This window comes from Pogona vitticeps, chromosome 3, assembly GCF_051106095.1.
Source record: "Pogona vitticeps strain Pit_001003342236 chromosome 3, PviZW2.1, whole genome shotgun sequence".
NCBI lineage: Eukaryota > Metazoa > Chordata > Lepidosauria > Squamata > Agamidae > Pogona > Pogona vitticeps.
Genome location: NC_135785.1, coordinates 159274206 through 159289812, shown reverse-complemented (window position 1 = coordinate 159289812; position 15607 = coordinate 159274206). Strand labels below are relative to the sequence as shown.

At 39.8% G+C, this 15607-nt stretch overlaps 1 protein-coding gene across 5 annotated transcripts in view; it reads right to left on the bottom strand.

The window, feature by feature from the left end:
* FARP1 (FERM, ARH/RhoGEF and pleckstrin domain protein 1) overlaps window positions 1–15607 on the bottom strand; it is a 239662-nt gene that overhangs the window by 14655 nt on the left and 209400 nt on the right. For all 5 annotated transcript variants that reach the window (XM_072994671.2, XM_072994672.2, XM_072994673.2 and 2 more), the window contains exons 17-19: window positions 9325–9406; window positions 7566–7803; window positions 5394–5524 (exon numbers count right to left, since the gene is read on the bottom strand). In XM_072994671.2, the coding sequence (XP_072850772.2) occupies window positions 5394–5524; window positions 7566–7803; window positions 9325–9406 (451 nt within the window). The remainder of the gene's footprint in view (window positions 1–5393; window positions 5525–7565; window positions 7804–9324; window positions 9407–15607) is intronic.

Here is a 15607-nt window from a genome sequence, read left to right as displayed (position 1 = left end):
AAAAGAAAGTACCGGACAATACCTTGTGTTGATCCACATAGTTTTAAGAATAACAAAGTGCCATATTTTTATATAGTTTTACTCCATTTTGTGGAGCTGTCTACAGGAATGGGATATCTCCGTTCACTCAGAGACAGATGCACATTCTTAATAACAACCTTAATAATAATATCAACCATATGCATATATCTTTCGACCCATTTTCTTTTTCATTTATCGAGTTAAAAGTGGTATATGTAGTTCTCTTCCTCTTCAGTTTATCTTCACAAAAACTCTCGGTCAGGTCAAGAGAAAAAAAAATTTACTGAGCCAACGTCATACAGTAAGTTCATTTCTGGTTGAATGGGGACTGCAACCTGGGTCCCTCAAGGTCCACACATTTCTGCCACACAGAGCAAGGGGAAAGATACTCCCTCCTTCTTTGATGAATCTTATCTTCTGAACCACTCAATACTTTGTGTTTAAGGCATACATGTTTTAAACAAATAATTAAACAAATAAGGATATTGATCCAGGATTGGTTGAAGTGTGGCCTGTGGGCTTCATACTTTCTCCCACAAAATGGTTTGTATTTCTTTAAAGAACGACTTTTAAAGCCTAGAAGAAACACAGGAGGAGACAAATATTTCTTCAAATAACATATCACACACTCAGAGATTTTTCCATTGGGGTGGGGAAATAAAATTTTGGGGACCATGTCAAAGGCCATTTGCCGCATTACAAAGGTGAGGCAAAAATTACTTCAGACCCTCAGAAATTGCTCATTCCTGAACTAGACTCTTCATGACACAAGCTCAACAGGTATGTTGATCCGATGGAACGCTCAACACATCCCACACAAAGCTCACTGTTGTGCCATACCATAAATGGCATTTGGAACAGCCCTTTCCTCACAAAGGAACAATCTGAGCCTCACAAGCAGCTTGCTCTGAGCTGTAAAGTAGGGATAGGCAAATGTGATCCTCTGGGTGCTGCTATATTACAGTTCTCATCATCCCTCATTGTAGCTATGGCACTTAGGGTTAATGGGAACAGCAATCCTGCAACGTTTGGAAAGCCACATTCTGCTCACCCCTGTCATAAGCTCACAAGCTTTAGACGCGCTACATTACTTATTTGGGTCCTGGCCTCCTGCACTGCAGAGCAGCTAAGCTTCATCAATTGAATTGCTTCTACAGACACAATTTTTTTGCTCCTGTGTGAAGACGACTCGTCAGGAAACACTTTCATGACACTGATGCACACCAAAACTCCGTTATTACAGCTATGGACTCTCTGTGTTCATTGCAAACTGTTCTAGGGCACGTGGCACCACATGTGGAATTCACAGCTCTCTGGGGCTTTTACTTTTAGGCAAAAGCCCAGTAGTTGTGGGCAAGTTATCAGTTGAGAGACACCGGTCTTCTAAGATGGACAATCTACCCAAGAAACAGCTGATAAGCCACCCCAGGGTTTCTTGGAATTGTTTGAAAACCATGGCCCCAAGAATAACCTTTTGCTGAAATTAATGGAAGACTGCCTAGATCTATGTGTATGCGCAACCCAATTTTTACATTTATATGTAGGAGAGGCAGGCAATTTTGCAAGGTCCAGCAGCTGCATACTCCATCTGGACTCTGGAGGACTGCCGCCATGCCAAAATTGGTGTAGGCATTACTAGAGCAAGGAGACTGCGGTCTTCACAGATGCCAAGATTTTGAAAGCAAACTCAGGAAGCACCTAGGAAAGAGCCAAAGGAGCAAGGGTAGTGGTGGCCTATGTGGGGTTGGCCAGTTTTCACTGCAGGCACCAAAAAGGTAAGAAAAAACTCCCAAACACATTAAAGACCAGGATGCAATTTAAAAAGTAGAGGAAATGGTAATGAGCAATTAAAAAGGAACCAGGAACAGAGTTATAACCACATAACATCACTCAATAAACGAAGAGGAGGACAAACCATGTCTTAATTTCTTTTGGACATCCATGAGAGAATTAGCCAGAGAGGACACATTAAATGTCTTGCTGAATAAATAGTAACCCAGTGTGGGTGTAAGGCCAGTTGGCCCCTTCTCAAATTGTGCATTAAAAGTATAAGAACTTCCACATATGGCTCCCAGCGGCACAGAGAAAGGGTGTGGAGCAGGAAATACTGTGCTTCAAAGATCACTGTTATGATGGGTGTTGTATTCCCCCTCCCTTTGTCTTTTTAAACAGTTTCATTTTTTAAAAAAACCCAGTGCCTGTTTTGATGTGACATTCAGTTTAATAGTATTTCAATCTTGTAACCGTGTTGGCTGGAAGCTTGTTGCTAAGCATAGCAAATCGCAGCTACAGTAGGGCCATTCAGTCAGTGGAACTTATAGAGGACTTGGCTCACCAGATCCTCCCTGATTCAACGGGCTTCTTAGGTATTTATTTTTATTTAAAATATTTTTACCCTGCCTTTCTCTTATCGGTAAGTATACCAATATTAAAAAAGACAAACACTACACTAAAATATGGTGAACAGAAGCAACATCAAAACACATTCAAAGCAGTGATGCACAACAATCCATTTAAGAACCCCACTGAGGCAGCCAGTCATTCAGGGGAAGCTTGCCTGAGGAGAAAGGTCTTTGCTGGCTTGTGGAAGGACAGCAAAGGGGAGGCCAGCTTGGCCTTCTGTGGGAGGGAGTTCCAAAGGCTTCATTCACACGTAGAGCTGCTTAGGAATATGCTCCTTTGAATATGGGTAAATCCTATTGTTGATCCTATTTAAGTCTCATTTTGTCTTCCTTAAACTATTTCCATCTTTATTGAAGAGCCCATGCAATGAAGAGTGCATTAGCCCTGCCACTTTGTATCCATGTATGTTCCCCACGAGTCAAAATGGGGGAAAAAAAATCAAGTTTCTGACTCGTGTTCGAAAACTACAATAAATAAAGCCACCTCTCTCTCTCTGAACAGGTACTGATGAAGGCCACTATCGTCAACTTCATCACAAGAGTTCTCCAAATGCTTTAATAATGATCGAATAAGACTCATTCTGTCTTATCTCACAGAAATGACTGAGTAGATTTACTGAGTGAATTGGACTTCCTTAGCCCTGTGAGATGAGTTTTGAGTAAACACAGGAAGAGTAAAATCTATGTAAAATGTAAAATCTTATTTTTGCAACCCACAAGAGAAAAAGAAAGATCTGAATCATTCTTCCATGACAACCACCCAAAGTGGTGGAAAAGTATGTGCATCAAGGAAGAATAACAAACTTATACTTTCAACAGATTTTTTAAAAAATCACATTCCTAAAAATCACCAAAGAGCAAGGTGCAGCTAATCTAAACAGCAGCAACGACAATCCTATCAGCTCACTCTTAGATAAGGTCTTAGTGGACACTGAAAAAGATAAAGACTAGGAAGATAGCTAATTGGGTTAATTGCAAAATAAAAAAAAATCATACAATGGAAGGCATTAAAAAGTATAAAAAGAAAGATGGAAGCATAAATGTGGCTAGTGGGTTCTACAGAATGTGTTTTTTCCACACCACTACAATTCAGAATGTCATTGTATTATACAAAGCATTCTATCTATTCAGCAGATGTGAGGTTCCAGATTTGTGAAAGGACTAGAACGTCTTGAATCAATTTTGTTATTATTGTCTCTCACAGTTAAAACCCTTATAACTCTGAGACAATAATGACAAAGTAAGTTATAAGAGCTTTTTTTTTTTTTTTGGCAAACACATGAAATGTCTTATTTTGCCTTAGGTACAGAGAAGTAGGAGGGAAATTTTGTAGCAGTAAGAAGGCCATAAACCGAAATAATTGATACAGGCTTGCAGGCTATTTCCAGTGTGGTGATATCTATATTTTCATGATGTACTCTGCTAGTTGAAGTCCATAAAACCAAGAGGGAAAAAAAAACACAAAGCAAAACAAATAGAGAGTGCGATTTTAACTCTACAGTATTTTATGTCAGTGCCATTTCATCCTTTCTTTGAAGTATGTTTTAGCTGAAAGGAATCAGAAGTGAGTTTGTATATTTATTGATCTTTGCCTTAATATTGCCTGTTAATTGATCTACGATGCCTCCTTTGTTCATAATTTGTAAATATAGTCTTTTAATGATGTTAACCACCATTATATACTCATTGTTTTCAAATTTAAATATCATCCTTCATTGTTGTAAGCCGCCTTGGGTTTTTTTTTGAGGGGGAAGGCAGGGTAAACATATTTTAAATAAATAATAAATCAAATAAATTGGATGCTGTCAATATCCTGGTGCCAGCTAATTTGCCTGCACTCTCCTTTCTGCCTGATGTTGAGGAGGCTGTGAAAGTACTAAAATGACACCTGGGTGCAACGATGGACTGGATGTGTGAATACAGCAGCGCGACTCCTGATCCGTAAGGATGCTGACTGGTCAGGGCCACACTCCCTCTGGAAAACTAGGCTCATCGTTTGGGCTTACTCCGAGATCCAACATTGTTCTAGAGTGCTAAATGTGCCTTTGGTAACCTCTGATCACGTGCCAGTTGCATCTCTTCCTGGATTATCTAGATTTGGCCACATGCCTCAATCATATCCAGATAAGTTTACTACAAACTCTTACACTGTGTTGCATTTGAAAACTGTTTAGAAACTTGTGCAGAATATTCTATCTTGTTTAATCTCTCTTGGGCTGCAGCTTGTTTCTGCACCCACTGAGAAGTGCTGGTTATTCACTATAAAGTCCTAAATGCCTTTTGGGATTAGTCTATTTGAAAGATTGTACTGCATGAGTCTGCCCATCAATTACACTCATCTGGAGAGGCCTTGCTTTGTGTTTCATCATCAAGAGAAATATCACTGGCTTCTGAGTCGCAGCACTCAAATTGCACAACTCCCTCCCCAAGGGAGACTGGATGGATTTCTTCTGTGTTGTCTTCTGCGCAAGCAGCTAAAACTTTTCTGCTGTCCCAAATAGTTTGCGTGTTTAATCTTGCCAGCTGCAAACCAACACAAATCTTTTGCTACGTTATCTTTGCTCATTTGAATATTCTCTGGTTTTTAATGGAGAAGTCTTAAATTTTTATAATCTGCTCTGGCAGCCACTTTCAGGGATCAAAGATATGAATACTTTTACAAGTAAAATATGGACTATAAATAACATTTCACAGGAATTTAGATGTCCCACATAAGAATTTTCCCCCCCTGGAAACTAGCATGGAGGAGTTCTAGTCAAGCCTTCTTAACATGGAGGTTTTCTTTTTTCAAGATGATGAAAACATACCATCTGTCACATGCATTTTGAAGTGTATCACTCCCAGAGGGCATGTACCACATTGTTCTGGCAAAACCATGCCCCCAACAAAATATGATGTTATGTTTTTAAAATTATTTTTCTTATCTCTATCCTTAATGTGGTTTATCCCAAATGTTACGGTGTCACTTACCCTTCCTGGAATCACCAGATTGTCAATACCTATCAAATCTTTTTTCAGTTCATGCAATTTCTGGAAGTTTTCCATTTTCAGCATACTGCTATGAAGCTGAGCCACCATTTCTGAAATCTCTGCCAGAGCAGCTGTAAAAGGAAAAAAAGCAACCTTGGTAAAGCAAAAGCAAAGCGTGCTGCTTATATGCCGCCCCATAGCCCTTCAAGCACTCTCTGGGCGGTTTACAAGTTAATTATGCAGGCTACACATTGCGTCCCCACCCAGCAAGCTTGGTACTCATTTTACCGACCTCGGAAGAATAAAAGGCTGAGTCAACCTTGAGCCGGCTACCTGGGATTTGAACCCCAGGTCGTGAGCACAGTTTTAGCTGCAATACAGCGGTTTAACCACTGCGCCATGAGGCTTCTACAAAAGAATGCAAATGGCCCTATCCTGTAGCAGCACTGAAGAGGCTCCATCCTCATAACCTGGAAAAGTTACTTTTTTAGGCTATAGCTCCAGGATCCCAGAATTTTAGAGACTTCTGGGAGTTGTAGCCTCAGAAAATAAGGCTTCCTAGTTCCTCTATTTGATTCTGTTACAATTCTGGCAGCAGGTCTTCCTTAGCTGCTCTGTGGAAACTCGAGATTCTTTCCAATTGAAAAACTGGGCAAAGAAAGCTCTGGCAACTGGTAAAGCAGCACAGTATGAAGATCAATAACTGCACACAGCGTGAAACTACACAATACTATTAAATAGGTAGCATGCAGTTCAACCTTTCTTTTCTTTATAGCATGCACTCATAAAGATTGGGACTAGTGCAGTGGTTCCCAGCTTTGGGTCCCCAGATGTTCTTGGACTGAACCTCCCAGAAGTTTTCACCACTAGCTGTGCTGACCAGGATTACTGGGAGTTGTAGTCCAAGAACATCTGGAGACCCAATGTCGGGAACCACTGAACTGGCCAACACAACAAGTGGTAAAGGCTTCTGGGAACTACAGTCCAAGAACATCTGGAGACTCTCATTTGAGAACCACTGGGTAGTTAACTCACAAATTCAGTATCGGATGAAAGCTCTGACAACTGTAATTGGCAAAGTTAATAATTTTACATGCTGCTCCAGCTTTACCCCCACAGTGAAACCACAACAATCAAATATTTTCTTTTATTATGCCCCCAGAAGAATGGTGCAATATTTTAATCTGATACAGATTACAATGGTGTGAAGGAACTGTATCAGAGTATGCATTTCTAGTGAAATACCTGGACTATTATTTTGTTCCATGTTCATTCAATAAAGTTTTATTTTTAAAAAAACAGAGTTAACTCTTAGCACCAAGTGCACAGGAAGTATAGTTCCCCCCCCCCCCCGCAAATTATATAACTTTACTTTCCTAATATGTGACTTTTAAGGTAAGGACCTGCACGATATTATGAAAAGTACAGCACAAACATTTTGCTGCATTTTAAAGAAAATGTCTGATCCAACCTTTTGGACTTGTTTCAAAAATGGACACATTGCTTCTGTTCTCTATTTAATATCCCAGATTTCAGCTTTTCCATCCACCAACAGTCATATTATTCTGGCTAGCTGCCCAGAAATATCATAAGAAGCTTGAAAGCTTGAACTGATAATATCCGTAAACAACGATTCGTTGCTGTTGTGTGCGCATCTGTTTAAAATCTCTTTCTACAGGCTGTGACTAAGGAATAAATTTCATTGATATGGCTGAGGCACTGCTGCCATCAATAAAGCCTCAAGTCATAATCCAGCTGTACTGACCTCAAAATTACTAGGCATATTTACCTTCATCTCTGCAATTTGTATGACTGTTTGACTGTTCTCCAGATGAAATCCTATATACAGACACCCAGAAGAGCATTCTGGAGCTTCTCTTTGAGTAGACGTACATAAGATTGCCCCACTAAGAGTGTAACCATATTTACATGCACATTTATGCAACTGAACCCCAGCAGTGCTTTCTTCCATGCAATGCAGTTTCAGAAGCAATCTGGAGAAGCAAGTGGGGCAGGAGGCTGGTGCCTTGCCCATCTTGTTCCCTCCGGATCACTTTCTCCCGATACAAGTTTCCTAGAAAACAATAAGGGGCTGTTGAGGTTGAATTACACCCATCTACAATATAAGGGATTTAGAACCACTGGCACAAGAAGATAATCCAAAATACTCACCTCTGGAGTCCCTGAAGTCCACATGATTTGGTGGATAATGTTTACAGAGCCTCTCCATTATCTGCTTGTAGTGCATAAGCCTGTGCAAAGGCTTGAGAAAGAAGGCGTTGAGGGGTAGATAACAGACTTTCTGCATCTCAAAGTCTCTGCATAATGTCTCTAGCTTTCGAGAGCTCTTGATCCCATTCTCCAACTCAACCAGGATCTCACTGTGCTTCCACAAATGAACTGTCAGTTGCTGGAGGAAGAGAGAATGTAAGCTGAAGCATTATATTTTGATGCTTGTATTCGAAACCAGGTCTTGGGGCCGTTGGAGGTAGAATGATGAAACAACACATTGAACCTGGAAATCCAGTGGCATCATAGCACAATAAGATAGAATGCTACAATGCAACAGATACATGCACAGCTTCCAAATGGCTTAAAATTGGTTAAAATCCTGGTAGAACAGAAGGTTTGTGCCTGGTACAGGAATTAGATCTGTGTGCTCACCAGGTAAACCTTCCTGAGAAGAACATTTTTGAGATGGGGTACCACAACTGAGAGGACTCTTCCCTGACCACCATCTTCCTGAAATCAGGAGAGTCTCTAATGATTAGACTGACTGGCAATATACTTGAAATTCAAAAGCAGTGGGACCACACTCCTGTCATACTAAAAAATATCTTAGTTGTTCTGTTGTATCTGCAAAAATGCTAAGACTTATTATTCAACCATGTGAACAATCTACCTAAGGCATCTAAGGATCCCAAAACCCCTTCCCTAAATCAGGGGCAGGAGACCTGAGACTGCTGGACTGCAATTCTTATTAGCGCCAGGCAGTACCTTCAACGCTGAGAGAAGATGAAAGCTGCAGGCCAACAGGACTTGAAGGGCCACACTTTCCTCGCTCTTGGTCTACATGGTGGTACTCTACAAATGTCTGATGAAGGCCTACTCAAGAGGACCACTAACTTCAAAGGCTTGAATCATTACAATAACGATCACTTTCCAGGTAGAATGCTCCACTTCCTATAAGACTCATATTCTGGAGACGTTTATTAAAAGATATAAAGATGTTTGGCCTTCATAAAGTACTTTGGCCCCCAACCATCTCTGACATCATTGTGGGGATGTTCTGCAGATGTTTTAAACCATGATACCTCCCATGTGGGATTGTGTCACAGCTGCCACCAACTGAGGTTGTCACATTCATGTTAACCCTAAAAACAGTGGTTCCCAACATGGGTTGCCCAGGACACTGACGGGCCAAAACTGGATGCTGCTCCACCAGACTACAAGCCTTCCAATCCCCATTCCAACAGGTGCTTAGAACTACATATAATTGGTGCTTTCATATAAAAGCACATATTCTGCATCTCAAAAATATCTCATATAGAAAACCATTATGAACTAATGATTGTCTCCTTTTACCTCCTTTTACACATACATTAAAACTTGCTCTCAACCAGAATCTGGAAAGTTACTTTTAAGAATGACTATAACGATGTACAAAACATCATAACTGAGTAGAGGTAGGATGATGTTCTGAGATCCAAACGGAGCAGCCTGCAACCGTAGTAACTCCACTCCCCATTGACTTACTTGTTCATTGACTTGTTTTTTTTTTTTGAGTAAGAAAACATAGCAAACACTGTACTATTTATTATCCGCTAAAGAAAAGAAGTGTAAGCATGCATGGTTATGGATGCATCTCTCTCCCCATCCCCAATTTCCATTCATTATGCTTGAAGGTTTAAAGGCTGTATTTGATTCATACCTTCATACTCTGAATGTTCTTCAGCATAACATCTCCAATTCTTTGGTAATCTCCTTTCAAGTGGGCATTAGAACGGCCTTCCCTGCAAGGGTCAGGATGATCCATGTCAGTCAGGCATTATAACCACATTGAGAGAGAAAATAAGACACCTTTTTAAAAAAACTTTCGTACAACAGTTTAGAATGAAACTTAATATTACAAATATTAATATTATAATATTAATATTTTTGCACAATAATTAATATTATTGTGTAAACAAAACCTTTTGAATGCTGATGACATGAGAAAGCCTAGAGATATTCAGGCACTTCCTCATGTACGTACAAACATTTGCATATATCTTCTTTATTGCATATTTAATTGTGTCTAATTTTCTAGCTACAAAAGAAAGAAAAAATAAAAACAGCTACTGAATTATCTCCTGGCAACAGAAGTCTACCAAAATATTCCAAAATCTACAAGAAAAAGATAGTGCTAAAACTGATTAATGTCAATTTTAAGTGAACTACAAATATTGATCAGCTACTTCTTATGCTTTCCTATAATTAAATCCCACAATGCCTCATCTTCCACTAAACCTGAGCAAGCAACAGTTAACCTCCATCAAACCCAAGTAATGTTCTATTATAATTTCCATGAAAATAAGAAATAACCTGAAAATAAGACCTTCAGGATGCTCGTAATATAAGCCTTACCCCCCAAAATAAGCCCCAGTTAAGTGAAACCCTGCCCTCCACCATTGTGCAACAACCAGAAGAAGATGACATGACTGTCTTTGAATAAATGTAGATTGTTGTACACGGGGGGGGGGGGAAATCCCCTGAAAATAAGCCCTAATGCATTTTCTGGAGCAAAAATTAATATACGACCCTGTCTTATTTTCGGGGAAACAATTTCCTCCCATTTTTGGCAAGATGCCATCAGAGATACCAACGTACTCTCTTGAGTTCTCAACTCTCTCTTCATTTTCCTCTCAGTGCTTACCAAGTTCTTCACTCACGCACTTACTCCTTCTCCCCTTGCTCTCCCCACTCAACTCTGTCTCAAGCAACAGCAGAGTTGGCAGCACCTTTTTCTTTAACAGACGCTTCTTCCTGCTTACAGAAGGAGGTTGGGTGTGCTGCACAGAGATGCTAGAGCCTCTTGATTTTCCCAGCATGCTCCTGGGCCCACAAGTGGCCTCAAGGCTCAACAGCAAAGTTAAAATGTTGGACACAACTGCTAAATTCACTCTGCAGCACATCTGGCCTCTGCTCTTAAAAGCATAATAGCATGAAGGCACAGCAACAGCATATGGCGGTGCTTTGTGCTGGTTTGTCCCTCTTGATTAAAAGAATATTGATAGAAGTGTTTATTTGCACACTCACACACACACACACAGAGCTTGCACAAAGGCTCATGTAATGATGTCATGCATACGTTCAACAATGGTTCAAATGCTTGTGCAAAACTCTGCGTGTGTTCATGTGCAATTGAAGAGGGCCTTCAGATTTATTTTCATATTTAGAATCTAATATTATTTTGTAAGGTATAAAGGAGTAAATAGGCCTTCCCTAAGCAGACACTTCTAGAGCCTGCAGAAGGAATCCAGCACTGAATCCAGCACTGATGACATGAATGTAAAGAAGCAGAATTTGCCTTTCGCTACCTAGACATTATTGCCAAGTACCTTCTCCTTATCTCTGCCAAATGATATTCTACTAAAAGAAATGTATCAAATGGCACTACAGCAAAAAAGTAACATAAGGAAGAGTTTTTATAGTGTTTGTGGGCCAAAGGCAGCAATTGAAAGACAGGAAACTGTCTTTCCAGAAACTTTATAGTAGTGGGAAATACTGGAGAAAAGCCTTCTTTCCTCTGCCTTCTTAATAATAACCTTGCTACAAGCACATCATGTTTTACAATTGCCCATATCCTTCTAATGCTCCAGGCCCCAAAACTGTATCTTCCATATAACAATTTACCTACGCCATGATTGGAAAACACGAGAAACAATGTTCTATTGCTACCGTTCCACTCCCCATTTATTGGCATCTGTTTCTTCAGTGGTAATTTGATTACCTTGAGGCACAGAACAACATAAACACCATGCTGGTTTTCTACCCAACTTGAACCTATCTTAGGCTGGTGCCACTGAACTCAATATAAGTCTAGCCACTATTACCCATGTTAAACTCTGAATGTACACAGCAGTTGGGGTGGCTGGAAGGACATACGGTACTGTTGATCAGACTGACTGGACTCTGCAAGGTTATTCAGTTGCAACAGAGACCTCTTAAACTATGGCTGGAGAGTCCTTGGCCCTCCCAAGTCTTTCTGCCTTCTCGTATCAGAGGTCTGCCAAGCACAGCAAATTGTAAGGGACGGTGCCAACTGCCGTCCAAAAGGTCCAGAGGATCAAAGATTCTGTATCTCTAGTTTAAGCCTTACTTTCATGAAATGTTTATCAGTTCCTCACCAGGCCCTGCATCTGTTTTTTTTTTTGACACCAATTATATGCAAGTTGCACGTGAGCTGCCAGACACTGCCTTGATGAAGTCATTTTAGAGCTTTGAAAAACTGCTGATTTGTACTACAGCTCTCAGAACAGGTATAGTCCATAAAAATAGTGTTTCTGATTCTGCAATCTGTTCTTCAGGAGTGTGGAACTGCACACAAAGGTTACATTAATGTGCAATTAACTAATTGAAAAAAAACCTGCATTCAGTGCTCAACAAAAATAAAAGAAAAAAAGAGATTTAAATGTAACCCAAAGAAAATATAAACTTTTCTTTAAACAGAACGCAGGATTGAGGACCAGGATATTTAAAATCCTGTATTATGCTCCCCCGCCCCCGTGAATGGATAACTACATCTATCTTTCCTGTCTCCTCCTTGCCCCATGTTCTTGTTCTGATAGTGATAAAACCCAAAGTCAATATGGCAAAACATCTGATCACCACTTGTTACTGTTTCTAAGAGGAAATTGTAAGTCATCTCTAGCATCTTTACAAGAAAGCTGACTTTGAAACACAGGAAGAAGTTCTCCAAGGCAGAGGCGTTCAAAGAGCCAGTAAAAATTTTTTTTAACCATCTACAATTTTCTAAATGTTTTCCTCAATCTGCCTCAAAGACTTTCTAAAATATCCTTTGAATATCCTCCTTCACTGTAATTTCCCTTTGTGATAAAATAACCACAATAAAATGTATTATATTATATGTGTGGGAATACTAGTTGTCTACTATTATTAATTCTTATACTATTATCCACTTCTTTTTTCAAGGAGATCAGAGCAGATTGTGCACAGTATTGATGTCATCTCTCTCCCAATTAGTGCCTAGAATCAGTCAATTCTAATTGTTCCAATGCCTTCAGACTGTGTTTTGCACTTATTTTGTAGGATTTCTGTAAGGAAAATGGAAAAATGAATATATATTATTATTAGTTTAGTATGATCGGTGAAACGGAGCAGGACAGCTCCCCAACAAAACACTGCTATTCTAGGTTTCTGATCCTGTTCCTTTGAGAACAAATGCACTAATATGCATGCCAAGTTAAGCTAAGAAGACCCATGGAATGAAAATTTCCTTTCATCTGCAGTAAGTGATCAACTGAGTTTTAGAAAAACATGAATTTTCCAATGGCCTCCATTGGTTTTGGGCCCACATGGGAAACAGCAGATGACTGCAGGTTGCTCACCCCCAAGTTAATGGACCATAAGCAGAAAATATAGGGAAGCACAGCTGAGACATTTAAGTGAAATAGGATATAAGGCAGGAAGCACTTCTAAGTCAAAATTTGTCCTATTTAAGACAAATGAAACAGAAATAATTCACAACCAGCCTGTATTTACAAACCATGGCTTCAAAACAATCACAGACAGTAGAAGTCATATCCTTATTTCCTGTTCAACTTCCTCTAACCCCCATAGCCTTTTTAAAGCTGATGTCAAATCTTTGATCCAGCAGTGGCATCTTTTAGTTGTGCATTCAAAAGTCTGAAAGTTCATTGCTTTCATTCTCCAAAACGAATGAAGCTCTTTAGCAGTACTGTTAACACATACTGTAGTAACACTCACTGAGGATTTTTAGTAGAAGGCAGTGCCTGCAAACTGCTGTTTATTGTTTTCTAGCAAATGCTGTTAATCCAGGAAACTGCATTAACCCACAATATGTAACAATTTACCGGTCTCCTTTGGGAGATTTTGACTGCAAGCAAGATCAGTTACAAACAACAGATTTATTTCTTGGGTCTCTGTAGGTTTCACTTGGGGAAATCCTATGTGTTACTTTTGTTCAGAAAATGCTTTATTCTAAAGTGATACTGTCCCCTGGAAGCCTGAAACATTAGTTTTCTAGCTTTCCTATTTTGTTTTAAATTATTGAGCTGGCTGAAAATAATGAGGTGAGCTGAAAAAGTTAAATGACTTTCTCTCCTTGTACAACTTTTGTAAACAGACAAGGCTTCCTGCTTTCAGCGCTATCTTATGCCAAATTTCCTTTACTGGGTGTAACTAGCCCAGTTCTTTCTCTTTCTATGTATCTTTTTTCACTTAAAGGTAAGCTCTACTGAATCCAATTATGCTTACTTCCAGGCAAATATATACATATCTACCTTAGATTAGGCATCCTTCAGAGAGACTATGGTAACGTGCTCTGAATAGAAGACTTGGAACAGCATCTAGTGTGGCTGAGATGGCCAATTAGAGAGTGACAATCCCTTCCACACTGAAGACAATCTGTCCCCTGTCCAGCTCCCTGATTTTGCTGGTTTTGGGACTGCTTCTTTGCCTCAGCCTGCTGGACAAGTGTCTCTTCAAAACGGGAGAGACCATGATGCATCGCCTGCCTCCAGGCTGAATGCTCAGATGTCAGGGTTTCCCATCTGTTGAGTTCCATTCCAAAGGCCTTCAGATCCTGCTTGCAGATGTCCTTGTATCGCAGCTGTGGTCTCCCTCGGGGGCAATTTTCCTGCACTAATTCTCCATACAGGAAATCTTTTGGAATCCGACCATCAGCCATTTTCACGACATGCCCGAGCCAATGTAGATGTCATTGTTTCAGTAATGTATACATGCTAAAAATTCCAGCTCATTCTAGGACTACTCTATTTGGAACTTTGTCCTGTCAGGTTATACCAAAAATGCGTCAGAAACAACACATATGGAACATGTTTAGCTTCCTCTCCTGCCATGCACAAAGGGTCCAGGACTCACTGCAGTACAAGAGTGTGCTCAGGACACAGGCTCTAGAGACGTGGATTTCGGTATATGCCATCAGCTTCTTATTAAGTAATACTCGCTTTGTGAGTTGAGAGAGCATGGTAGCTGCTTTGCCAATGCATCTATCCAGCTTGATATCTAGGGAGAGAGTGTCAGAGATAGTTGAGCTTAGGTACACAAAGTCATGAACAACCTCCAATTCTTGTGTGGAGATTGTAATAGAAGGGGGTGAGTCCACACCCTGACACATGACTTGTGTTCTCTTCAGGCTGACTGTTAATCCAAAGTCTTGGCACAGCTTGCTAAAATGATTCATGAGTTATTGGAGGTCTTCAGCAGAGTGGGCAACAACAGCTGCATCATCATCTTTCCATCTGATTTTTCCATCTGATCTGTCTGCCTTGGAGTAATTTAAAAGAGGCATACTTCCAAGGAGCCATGCTTGCACTGGTTAAATTTAATTTGTATACTAAGATTCCACTTTTTCTGTGAATGTAACTTCACTGGCTGAATCATACCAGCATCCATGTAAGATTTGCTAATCTAGCTCATTAATTAGATTGGGGTACATCTTGGTTGCACACTCAGATATCTACTCAAGCACACAGTAGAGATGTGTCCTGGCTCCTGGTCAATTAGCAACTATTAGCTACAGTAACTTATGGAAATATTTTGTGAACACCAGTGTGATTCTTTTAAAGGAAATCACAAATACATACATACAAATGTTAGTAATCATTATCAGTATATCTGAGATATTTGACATTAACCTATTTAATTAGTTACATAATAGGTCTAATTAACATACTTAATCACATACTAAAGCTGTTGCATAATCACAACTACTGCTGATGTTAAACCTGCAGCCAGATTAATCATCCTTTAAGTAAAATGAAAAGCTTTTGACTACTATAACCTGTTAAATGTGGCAGTTGTAGTTCTAAGATTTTGCAACATTAGTGTTTAGAAAAATCATCACATAGTATCGTAGAATAATTGAGTTGGAAGGAGCCCATAAGGCCATCAAATCCAACCCCCTGCTCAATGCAGGAAACCAAATCAAAGCAGATGTGACAGATGGT